Here is a 13,034-nt window from a genome sequence, read left to right as displayed (position 1 = left end):
ATAAGTTACTCTCTATTCTTAATACTAGGATCATGTGCTTCCCTGATCAGGCCTCTAAACCTGCTTCCTCTTTGTTTATGATATTAGTAGTGAAAGGAGGTTAAAGACCTAGTATCCTCAAATCCAACTTTCTCTTCAAGCTAATGGGAAAAGTAAAGGGAATTTCTCTCTAGATGACTTAATGTTATTTGTTTAATTGGTTTTATTCTTAAAGGTTATTTAATTTGAGAGAGAGAACACACAGACGCACACAAGTGCATGTGCAAAGGGGTGGGGGGGAGCGGGGGTGGGGAGGAGAGAATCCCAGGCTGGCTCCATGATGTCAGTGTGGAGCCCAGCACTGGGCTCAGTCCCGCAAACCATGAGATCATGACCTAAGCCAAAATCAAGAGTTGGATGCTTAACTGACTGAACCACCCAGGCGCCCCTATTTGTTGAATTTTCTATGTATCACATCCCAGATATGTATGTAAACGACTCATGTCTGTGTATGATGTACCACAGATCAGATATAGCTATAGAATACATTGTTCACTAATGCGTGTTCCTCAGATTTCCAGTCAGAATTTCAGCGAATACAGAATCAAGTAATTCCTTTGGCCAAATGTGTAAATCTTACAAATTTTACTTTGTAAGAACTCTGGCACTTTTTTGGAAATCTTCCACTTGCCTACACATTCTCTAGAAAAGTTTAAATGTTTTTCTTACAGTTTACAAATTGTAATATTTTTATTATCCAAAGAAGAAAATATTTTGACCGAGGAAATTTCCAGTCATGTAAAAGAAAGAAAGATATTCTTCCCTGGCATTCCAGGTTGGACCCCAAGAAAAGTCTTTCCTGAGTTGCAGATGAGTTAAGAAGTAGATGTTTTTGTTGTATTGTTAAAAATTGAGTCACGTTCCTATTATAAGTCATTTGTTTATTTGCAATAATTCTAACGGTTCCAAAGAAAATATATCTCATTACTTGGGAGCAAATACCTTTTGGTGATCTGATTCCTGCACAATGTTACGTGCTTAAGCAGTTTGATGTCAGGTGCTGAAGTTCAACTCAACTCCAACTGCAGAGTATAGTGTCTAGCTCTCGGTAAGAACAACCACTTGTCATTAATTCACCTCACTATCATCAAGGAGCCAAAAACAAATTAAGAAATCTACTTAATCTTGCATAATTAATCACAGAAAACATATGTTCTTAACATTCCATATTTGTTCAAAATATGGAATGCCAGTTTTACCGTCACCACTATGGACATATCACCTTTGAAAATTCTGGACAGTATTGTAATTAATATTAAGTATTTATTAATAATTATTATTAATTAATATGTATTATAGGAAAATACTGTATACAATTATATTAAAATTATTATATAAAGTTAATAATAATTAATAAATATTAATATTCTTAATTTTAACAACCTCTACTTTTTATTATATAAAATATTTTAATTTTTCAAAATTTGGGAAAAAAGAAAATTGTAGAGAAGAAAATAAAAACCACCCATAATCTTATTACTCAGAAATACCATCATTAATATTGTGGGGCTTAAGTTCTTTTCAGACTTAAGTTCTATAGAATGTTTGTTTTATACAGTAGAAGTATGCTATATATTTAGTTACCTGTATGTCATAGCAATTTCCCATGTCATTAATAGTTTTCATAAGTATGTTAGTGTATGTATAATATTCCATGGTGATAATATGCCACAATTTAGCCCCTCTCCTATTGGTAGACATGCCTTATATTCCTTGTTTCATCCGGTAGCAATGTTATAGTAATCTCTTGCTTGCAGACAAGAAGATGCGGACGATGTGAAATCTATAAACCTGATATTGAGGAGTCTGTTAATCAAATACACAAAGGATATCATGATGGGTGCTTAAAGAACAATAGTAATAAAATTCTTGAACGTAATATTTTTTTGTCACATTTGAAATTAGTGAAATAATTTTCCAGCCCGCCAATTAGTGTTGTGCTGTAAATATAGCAACCTTTCTACCAAAATTAAATTCGTTTTTATGATGTCTTAATTTTTTAAAATCTTTTGAAATGTTTATTTATTTTTGAGAGAGAGAGTGAGTGTGAGCAGGGGAGGGGCAGAAAGAAAGGGAGACACAGAATCCAAAGCAGGCTCCAGGCTCTGAGCTGTCAGCACAGAGCCCGATGTGGCGCTCTAACTCACAGATGGTGAGATCGTGACCTGAGCCGAAGTCAGAAGCTTAAATGAGATACCCAGGTGCCCCTATGATTTTTTTTCTATTTTAGCATACCATCAACAGTAGAAATTGAGCTGACAGGGGAAAAATCTGTAGCATGTGAAAGTTGAGATATAATTTAGCAAAAATTTAAAAATGTAGACCACATGTCAAGTTCTAATAAATGTGGAACTCAATCAGCCTATTCTGGGTTGGGCTTCTGCATAAGATAGTATCTGGAAAGTAAAATTGGAAGTCCTAATCGATAAGTTATATTAATATGTACTGTTTTGTGTCTCCATTCCTTTACAAAAGTGTACTGTGGTGCATCAGAGCTATTTAGAATACTGATTAATAGCTATACCAGTCAGATTAGGCTAGTGCAGGCCACAGTCTCCAACCTCCAAATCTCAGTGGCTTAGAACTACAAGTGTTCCTGTCTTATTCATAGTCCATGTCCACTACAAGTATGATTCTGATCTGATCCAGGTTGTGTTCACACCAGCACCCAGACTGAAGGAGCAGCCACTCTGTGGGCCATGCTAGTCTCATGGCAGAGGGAAAAGACAATGGCTAAGCAGATTCTTTGATGGCTTTTGAAGCTGCCACTTGGGAATGGCCCGTTTCACTTTTGCTTGCATTCCATTGGTTGAAAGAAGTCATATGACACAGCCTGATGTCTACAAGATGCCAATGAGAAGGGGAAGTATCTCTTCCTACATCCCTGGGAACCACAGGCCCCATGGCCAAGCTGAATGTCGTGAGAGTGAGATAAATATAATCTTCCCATGAGAAGTAACAGGCAAAGGAATTAAAAAGATTTTAAACCACCTCAAAAAAATTTAAACAATAAAACAGTCGACCCTACCAGCTAATATTAAGGATCATGAATGAGATGTTTCTAGAGGATCTAAGAATATAGCTCAGGTAGCTGAGAGATCTCTAGAGATCCCTGAATTACATTTTCATCTTCCTTCAGTATCTACACCCTTCCTCCTTCTCATCCTTCCCTCAGCATCCACAACCTCAAGCCTTTAGAGAAATAACAAGTTTAAACAGTTACATCATGTGATGACTGGGTGGCTCCGTTGGTTAAACATCCGACTTTGGCTCAGGTCATGATCTCACAGTTCATGGGTTCGAGCCCTGTGTTGGGCTCTGTGCTGACAGTTCAGAGCCTGGTGCCTGCCTCAGATTCTGGGTCTTCCTCTCTCTCTGCCCCTCCTCTGCTTGCACCCTGCCTCTCTCTCAAAAATAAATAAACATTAAAAAAAATTTTTTTAACCAGTTACATTGTACAGTTTTATTCAATCAAGATGTATTAATTATCTAAATATGCCAATTAAATGTCCTTAAAATATATATAAACCACCCTAAACTAGTATTTGTTTTTTCTTAATTAAAAAAAATTTTTTTTTGACAAAAAGAGACAGCGTGGGCAGGGGAGGGGCAGAGAGAGAGAGAGAGGATGAGAGAGAATCCCAATCACCCATGCACCTCCTAGTGTTTATTTTAAAAGAGGAATGGGCACCTGGATGACTCAGTCAGTTAAGAGTCTGACTCTTGGTTTCTGCTCAGGTCATGATCTCATGGTTTCATGAGTTCAAGCCCCACATTGGCCTCCACGCTTACACCGCAGAGCCTGCTTGGGATTCTCTCTCTTCCTCCCTCTCTGCCCCTCCCCCACTCCTGCTTTCTCTGTGTCTCTCAAAATAAATGAATAAACTTTAAAAAAATAAAGGAAAAGAAGAATGTGAAGTCAGACACCTTAAGTAGCCAGACAGGTAGAAATGAGCAGGGGTGGATGGCTGGGACAGTCTTTCCTTAGGTCCATTCCTAAGGTCCATTCCTTCTGATCTGATATTACACAAGCAATTAACAATCAGAAATCCAGAACTTACAGGAAAGCTCCTGACTTTCAAATATTGGCAACTAAGCAAAATCAAAGTGCAATGGGTTAGACAAAAAAAAAAAAAAAAATTGCAAGCTGGATTTAGCAGATGCATTTTCAGTTTGCAACTTTTGATTTGAAGCTTGACAGTCCTAGAGCAATTTCACTATCTTATAGGTTGTCATAGAACAATTGCTCTCTTATCTCTTCTTCCTTTACATGTGAGACACTGTGGCTTCTGTTAGGCTAGGAAGCTAGTTCAGGACATGTGCCATGTGAATGGCCACATTGCTTCCAGGCTTCTGTCTGAAATATTAGGTAGATCTTTTCTGTGTCATGCCAGGATGACTCTTGGCACACAGGAGTAGGCAGCCTTTTTATAGAGATTGTGGAAGCAAAGCGTTCATACTTGAGGTTTGACCCTAGGAAGATAGAAAAGAAGAGCATTGAAGGCTCCATACAAGGGAACTAAATGTTGTAAGGATGGAAGCCATGAGTAGCAATGAAGATGCAGAAGGGAAGTCTGGATCATGGAATAAGCAAATCAACCTGTGCAGAATTTTCCCAGCATTTTGCCATCTCTAGTCACTCAATGATGTTTGCATGATTTTACCCATGTGTGCAAACAAACTGTATGATTATTTTCCTAATAGATTTAATTTGATAGTTAAATGTATTTATCTTAAAAGCAACTATACCATTACCATAAACAGAAAATCACTATTTCTCTTGATTACAAGATAGTAGCTATAAGACTTTCTTCATAAAATGAAAACAAAGCAATTATTTGAATAGAAAAAGTTTTAAAGTTAAAGAGCACAATGAATTGCAAAGAAAAGTAAACTTATTTTAAAAAAATGCATACCTGAAGATAAGTTTTGCAATGAGCTAATCAGACTATCTGTGATTGTTATTAGTAGAGTGATATTCTTTTCTTGATCACTTAGTTTAAGATGAATTATATGTAGTAAGTATTCCCTTAGGTCAGAGTTAGTTTGAATTGTGACTGTGTATTTTGGGATGCTTACCACACATCTGTGTACAGCTGAAAACATCGGAGTGATTTGTGTTTTCATAATAACCTTTGTTCTTTATCATTGTTTAGAACCTAGTTTTAATGATCTGTGTGTTGTGTGTAGATTATTACAGATGTATCAATGTTGGCCTCATCCAGAGAATCATATCTGTGAATCAAGAAATGGATGTTAGTTCTTTTTTTTTTTTTTTTTTTTTTGGCTTACGTGAAAATATCTAAATATTTCCAATTAAAAATGTCATCCATCTAAAATCATCTCTAATGGTAGAAATATTGATCCTTGGGAACCACTGATAGACCCTGTGGGTAGAAGTCAGAGAACATATTAATCTCTTTGTCTGCTGTACTCAGAAGGATCCCTAACACACAATAAAGTTATTAAATTTGTGGCCGAAGGGAATTCCAGGTATAGATGTTGTTCCCCAAGGTCTGTGTTGTCAGCCAGAATTAGGTTTGTTTTTATTGCCAGCACCCATATGATGTCAGCCATCATGACTTGTTGAGGGTCCACAAATATCATTTGTTCCATCCCTCCAACTCCACTACAATCATCTTCGTGTGAACAGACCTTTAATTCTCTCTTACACTAAGTGCTACCATATTCTCCCAACAGAATGCCTGCCAAGATTCTCCTTCTCCCCCCCCATTCCCACATTGATCTGTGAAACTACAAAATTGATAGTATCACTTCCCTACTTTTACTTAATCATTGCCTTCCTAATTGCCTATGGAAAAACTCCTTTCCTGGTTCTTTTGGTCTCTTAGACCCATTAGCATCTGGCTCCTGCTTGCGTCTTCAACTGCATCTGGTCTATCCCTACCCTTCCCCACTACCTTGTAACCAGTCACAACTGAGCTCCCCACTGAAACTTACTATTTCCTGCCTTTGTGTCTTGGCAGGTGTTTATTCCTCTGCTGGATACCTTTCCCTCTCTCACCTCTACATGCAAAAATCGTATTTGCCTTTCAAAATCTATTCCAGATGTTGTCACCTCCTTCCTTTTTTTTCTTAACCCTTGACACATAGATGTCTCTTGAATAAATCATTTAAGTATTCAATTAATACACCAGTGTTGTTGATGTTTTTCTTGTTTTCTTCTTCTTTGGGTTCTGTTCCTTATCACCTTAGCCTCGGTACAACTGGGCGTATTCAATTTCAAGTCTCAAGGCTGATGATCAATGGATGTTACCTGTCCTAGTTTTGTCTTTATAGACATATAGCATTTATTAGGATGGCTTGGAGAACTTTCAACCACATAGCTGGAAACTTCATTTTGAATTCTGATATGCTGCATTTGAAAAGTGTGACCAGCCAAATGTTGTCTTGCTGGTGTCACAGTGAATTATTTCACTAATACTTACTCTGAATCTTTACTCCATTCAGAATGTTCATTGCATGAATCATTCCTTAGGAATGCAAAGGGAAAGGTTTCAAACTTATTTTCTGATAACACTGTAAAAGTGTCTCCTTAATCCTTGAGTTTTTGCTTTTTACATTAAAACATCAGTCATATACAATATCCAATTTGATATCTACCCTTGTCAAGGCATTGGGCCAGTGAGTACATCTACCATTTCGACTTGTCTGTGTCAGAGACCTTACCAGACAATGTCTCTGCTTGCAAAGATCTTACAGATTAATAGGAAAACTGGCTATTAATAAAAACAGAACCACAACTAAGTGTACAATGTACCTTTGATGAGGATCATGAAGAAAGTGGATCAGGTAAATGAAAAGAGGCCCCACTTTTGTCTGAGAAATCAGGAAAAGCATGATATGTTTTCCTGTGAAAGTGGGCACCGAGCATATTTTGTGACATTCTTGTTTCATATTCACTTTTACACCATTTACAAACCTGTGATTAGTCATTCAGGAGCTAAATACGGTCTCAGGTAGTCAGCACAATGTAATATGGGAGGCATAGACTTTGGAATTAATCAGAGCTGGTTTGAATCCACATAATACTTCTTAACAAGTTGTTGCTTTTGATTTTTAATTGTGGTAAAAATACACATAACATGAAATTTCCATCTTGCCCATTTTTTTAAAAGTAGGCTTCACGCCCTGCATGGAGTCCAATGCAGGGCTTGAAGTCACAACCCCAAGATCAAAACCTGAGCTGAGGTCAACAGTCAGATGCCTAAGGGACTGAGCCAGACAGGCACCCCTTACCCATTTTTAAATGTATAGTTCAGTAGCATTAAGATTGGTGGTTGTGTAATGGATTCTAGAATTCTTTCATCTTGCAAAACTGAAACTTTTCCCATGAGCTACCCTGGGGCCCCTCCACATGATGTCGTTCTTATCATTGGTGATAAGAGAGATGACTTCAGGGTGGTTCACAAATATATTTTTTTACATTTAATAATGCTTCATTTACTTTAGAGGGTACCATAAGAATGTAACGAGGATATTAAGCCAATGATTGTGTGAGTATTAGTGTTTGGGATGAGGCTAAATTAGATTTTTTTTTAAGTCAAGTCCTCTTTTTAAAAATAGCAAAAGTTATGAAAGTGTACATGATTATCTGATGCTCAGGAAAAACTGATGTGATTCAGAATAAGGGTAATCAGACCCAGAACAAACCTTAATTTTGTCTTCTTTCCCCTGTTCCTGTTTCTTTTTTCTTTCTGTGTATTTAAGAAGTATTCAATTCAGGCTGAACTCATTCAACTCATCTATTTTTGCACTGATACAAGATATTTCTCAGTGTTATACTTGCAGTCATTTCTTCTATGAGGCTAGTATTGGAATAGATGATTCAATCCAAATTACTCAAGTTTCCTGTAATCTCCGGGCACACATCTTTTGGTAGAACCACTATGCTGCCTGTGTTATCTGAGTTGCAACAAATGAACCTGTCCTTTTGTCGGACCGTCAGGACACAGGAAATCAGACTTTGAGAAAAGGTCCTGACAATTGTGCATTCATATCGTTTGAATTGAGACAACAGAACATGGTCATTAGTGTTTCAACCATAAGCAACTGTCATTATATATATTTTTTGTTATCAAAGCAATACAGCTTGAACTCTCTGAACTGACCTGAAGCCGTCACTAATGCCAGATCGCAAATTGAAAAGGCAGTGTAGAATAGTGTTCAAGAGCGGACAATAAGCAAAAGAATCTGCAGGGAATACAATCTTGTTTGGTGTCATTAGTCACGTAAATGTATCTGGAGAACTCTTCCCATCTGTAGGTTCAGCCGTCTTTCCCTCATGGCGTGAGTCAATGATGTTTAGAAATTTCTCTGCATAGCCAATATTTTATATAATTTTCCCATTACAGATTCAGTTAGCCAGATCACATTGTGTGGCTAAATCCACAAGTACGGCGTATTTCAGCACTGCTTTGGGCAACTGTGATGCTGTTGCCACATGGATAAAATTGTGTTTGTTTTGTGCTTGATGAGAAACTGAATTTTAATGTTCTGTCTGTGTTGCTGTTGAACCCCTTTGCCCGGCATAGTTTACTAACTGGAGTTCATGAGAGGGAACTAAGCTATGAATCCAAGGTTTTAAACCTCAGGGAATTTCACTCATTATCTAAGGGAATTCTCATTAATGTTTTCGGGTCTTGCCTTATTTTTCTCAAAAATTGATTTAAAACTTGAAACACGAAGAGTGACGTGTATTCTCCCTGCTACATTTTTTCACGTGAATAGGTATTAACTTCATGGAAATAAATATAAGTAGCCCTTATCCTTGATTGCCTCCTATTTTGCCTGTGTCATCACACAAAGCTGGCTTAAAAATCATCCATACTTCATTTTTTTTTTAATTTTTTTTTAACGTTTATTCATTTTTTGAGACAGAGAGAGACAGAGCATGAACAGGGGAGGGTCAGAGAGAGGGAGACACAGAATCTGAAACAGGCTCCAGGCTCTGAGCTGTCAGCACGGAGCCCGACGCGGGGCTCAAACTCATGGACCGCGAGATCATGACCTGAGCCGAAGTCGGCCGCTTAACCGACTGAGCCACCCAGGCGCCCCTCCATACTTCATTTTGTGTGTCTTTACTCAGTTCGCAATTTCTCTTCGCCTCTGTCTATATGTCAAAATGGTCACACTGCCTGCCTTTCTTGGTGCATCAAGCAGCATCCCTCTCGTGGTGGGTAAAGGAATTTCTATATCTCCACCATCAACATGTTTCCAGAAAAGGACACACAGCAACAAGGGAAATATATCCTAAAAGATATGATGAATGTCATGAAATGAATTATCTCACAATTTAATTGAAGAGCCTTTTTTAAAGGACATTTAGTGGTGTGCCTGGGTGACTCAGTCTGTTAAGCGTCTGACTCTTGATCTTGGCTCAGGTCATGATCTCATGGTTCATGGGTTCAAGTCCTGCATCAGGCTCTGTGTTGAAAGGGTGGAAACTGCTTGAGATTCTCTCTCTTCACTCTCTCTGGCCCTCCCCTGCTGCACACACACACACACACACTCTCTCTCTCTGCCTCTCTCTCAAGATAAATAAGCATTAAAAAAATAAGAAAATAAAATAGGAACGCCTGAGTGGCTCATTCGGTTAAGCATCCGACTTCGGCCCAGGTCATTAACTCACGGTTCGTGGGTTCGAGCCTTGCATCAGGCTCTGTTCTGACAGCTCGGGGCCTGGAGCCTGTTTTGGATTCTGTGTCTCCCTCTCTCTCTACCCCTTGCCTGCTCATTCTCCCTCTCTCTCTCTCTCTCTCACAAATAAACATTAAAAACAAAACAAAAAATAAATAAATAAATAAATAAATAAAAGGATATTTAACTACTCTTATTTTTTTCTGATTCCACCTATATGCTCTTACCAAAGAGACTTTGCTGTACTTCTGTAAGCCTCCTGTAAGTGTCATTTATATGTTCTATGTAAAATATCACTCATGTTCAAATCTGTTTTAATTTCTCATTTTGCATTTCAAGCTCCCAGTCAGCCACCAGGAAATGTTGTTTGGAATGCTACAGACACGAAAGTGTTACTTAATTGGGAACAAGTTAAAGCAATGGAGAATGAATCAGAAGTAACGGGATATAAAGTAAGATATTTGCAATGCTTTCTTTTCCTATTCCTGGCAGAACTTTCCAAGGGAAGCTAGGCTCGAATGGTTTTTCTAACTATGATAATATGGTTGCTCTAATCTAATTTTGACATAGAGATACCAACTTCTTATGAAAAGGGTATCTCCCCCCCCCCAAATATCTGATTTCTTAAATATAAATAAAAGGGAAGTAATTCTGGGTATTCAGGGATGTGGGATAAAATATAAATTGTTCATAATGTTAATTAATTTGTTACTTCTGACGAACCCCAATATACTACTTAAAAAGCAACTGAAAGTGTTGGCTCTAATTTGTTGGTCTGGTTTTCAAGATCAATAGAGTAGGGGCTTGCCCCATCTCTCTAATCGTACAAATGCCCAACCCAGATGAACTCTTCCACAGAAGAAGTTCACTTCCGTCTTCCTTACCTCCTTGATTTTGAGGACTTGATGATTTTGGTATGTGCTAACCCCCAGTCTAAGACCCATGGAAAGAGCTATGAATTCAATTTATATTCTGGTGAGTATAGAAAGACAATGTAAATGAAGTAACATCCGGGTAATCAGTTCTGTGAAAAATGGAAGAGTAGGCAATGTAAGAAATGAGTGTATTTGTTCATGCGTTTCAGGTTTTCTATAGGACTAGCAGTCAAAACAGTGTACAGGTGCTGAACACAAATAAGACTTCAGCAGAACTTTTGTTGCCCATTAAAGAGGACTACATTATTGAAGTCAAGGCCACAACAGACGGAGGAGATGGAACCAGTAGCGAACAGATCAGGATCCCAAGAATAACCAGTAAGTTTGTCAAAGTCAACATTTACTTTGTTGATAACACCAGTGTTACGAGCCTCCAAGAGTGAGTCAGTCAATGCCCTTCTGTCCGTTTTCCCCCACCATCTCCTCCATCTAAATGCTAAGAAGGTTTTGGAATAGGAGAGATGAAGGCAAGAAAACTTTCTCAGGAGTGATACAAAACATGAAGAAAGGTAATAACAGAAAGAAAAGACATCAAAAAATATTTAGCAGAACTTTATTAATTTGAATCTTTTCCTCATTATGAGAAATGCCTAAATTTGCTTTTGGATTGCCTATAAAAAACAATTAAGCATTTCTCAAGGACAATGTTAAAACCACAAACTAGTTTTAAGATCTTAGTTTGCCTCCTAGAAATTGTAGATGAATCTTATCAATTCTTCGAAAAGTGGGAAATCTAACATTGTTAAGGTCATAAACTGCTGACCAAACCAAAAGATACTTCAAAAACAAGTCTCAGTTTCTGATTTCGAAGGAGGTTCGCACTAACTTTTCTTTTCCAAATCCAAAGTAAACCTATTTTACTATAGAAATTACACTTTTAGAGTTAAGGGGAACAGACTTGCATACATATTTTATCAGTGACAGTGGTAAAAGAAATTTTATTTGTTCTTGCAATTTCCAAATCTGGAGTTTGGGGACCTCCATTTAAGTATGGTAGAAGCCATCTTGTCTCCATATCCTAATCTGTAGTTCTTAGTGACATTAAAAACCTTGTACCCTGTTTCCTTCCCTTGGGCGTGGCCTAGCCTGTAGTCTTGGAAATAAGATTAAAACCTCTCTCTTTAATCTTAGAAAACAAAATGACTGACATCATTAGGAAATAACGAGAAAGAGGGATATGGAAACTTGGAAGAATTTTATCTTTATGTGAAATCATAAAGAATGCCATATTTAGACTAAAGCAAATAATTAAACTATCCCATGAAAGCAGAAAGTGTTTATCTCAGAACTGAGTTCTGCAGCATAGGAATCTATAGGCTGCTTCAGGTTCTTGGTCTCCCTCTCTCTCTGCCCCTCCCCCACTCTCACTCTGTGTGTGTCTCTCTAAATAAATAAGTAAACAAACAATAAAAAATTTAAAAAAAGACATGCTCGTATTCGTACATTACTGCAAGATGTAGAGATAACATGATAATATGGCCAGAGTGTAACTGTTAAAAGGAGTAAGTTCTATGCTTTTGCAGAAACAGCCACTATTTTCACATTTTAGGGCTGCTGAGTCAAGAGTAGCCTTTTCATCTGACATATGCTGTCTGCTGAGCTTGCATAGACTAGTGTAGACAAGGCCATCTCTGGGAAAATGGAGCATTTATTGATTGCTTTTTTTAAAGATGATGTTTTATATCACGCCTAATAATTTATCTAGAAATGAATAAAGTAGAAACCAACAGATTTTTCCAAACTCTCATCCAATGAAGCTTTCTTTAATTAAACCATTGAATTATCTCAAAAGAGTATAATTGTTTTCAAAGTGATTAAGTTGTTTTTGCAATTTCAATTAAAGTTAAATAATACTAGATGAGCACAGCCTAGATTCATTTATTTAAAAAACTTAAATACGTCGGTGCTTTCAGAGATATTCTTGGCAACTAATATAGGCAACACTGACAAATAAAATGAGGATTAATCATAACTCAGGGTTTTAGGTTGGGTTCGTGGTATGATTTGACTTTGATAGCAGAGGCATTACTTTTGCCCTGATGATTTATTTCGGTACAATCCTTATTAATGAGCTGTTTATCATCTTTGACAGATATGGACGCAAGAGGTTCGACTTCAGCCATCTCACATGTCCACGCTGTGTCCAGTTACGTACCTGTAGTATTGTTCTTCATTGTAAATGCCCTGTGGCGGTACTAACTTTTTTTTTTTTAATTGTTTACTAGAAAGTTAATTGGTTACAAAAAAAAGTGTTTTCATGAAATGCAGTGATTATGCATGTTTTTTTTTCAACTCTGTATTTTTAACTTTCTATAGGTAAAATATGAATATAATAAAAAAAACAGTAAATCCTTTTAGGGGAATCTGAAATGCCTTAATATTTACTTGATACACCAAAGG

General features: G+C 37.3%; 1 protein-coding gene across 1 annotated transcript in view; it reads left to right on the top strand.

The window, feature by feature from the left end:
• Window positions 1–12,833, top strand: part of CNTN3 (contactin 3) — a 331,683-nt gene extending 318,850 nt beyond the window's left edge. The window contains exons 21-23 of the mRNA XM_042977355.1: window positions 10,039–10,151; window positions 10,784–10,952; window positions 12,727–12,833. Of these exons, the coding sequence (XP_042833289.1) occupies window positions 10,039–10,151; window positions 10,784–10,952; window positions 12,727–12,833 (389 nt within the window). The remainder of the gene's footprint in view (window positions 1–10,038; window positions 10,152–10,783; window positions 10,953–12,726) is intronic.
• The last annotated feature ends 201 nt before the right edge of the window (window positions 12,834–13,034 follow it).

This window comes from Panthera tigris, chromosome A2, assembly GCF_018350195.1.
Source record: "Panthera tigris isolate Pti1 chromosome A2, P.tigris_Pti1_mat1.1, whole genome shotgun sequence".
NCBI lineage: Eukaryota > Metazoa > Chordata > Mammalia > Carnivora > Felidae > Panthera > Panthera tigris.
This window is presented reverse-complemented; position numbering and strand designations above follow the sequence as displayed.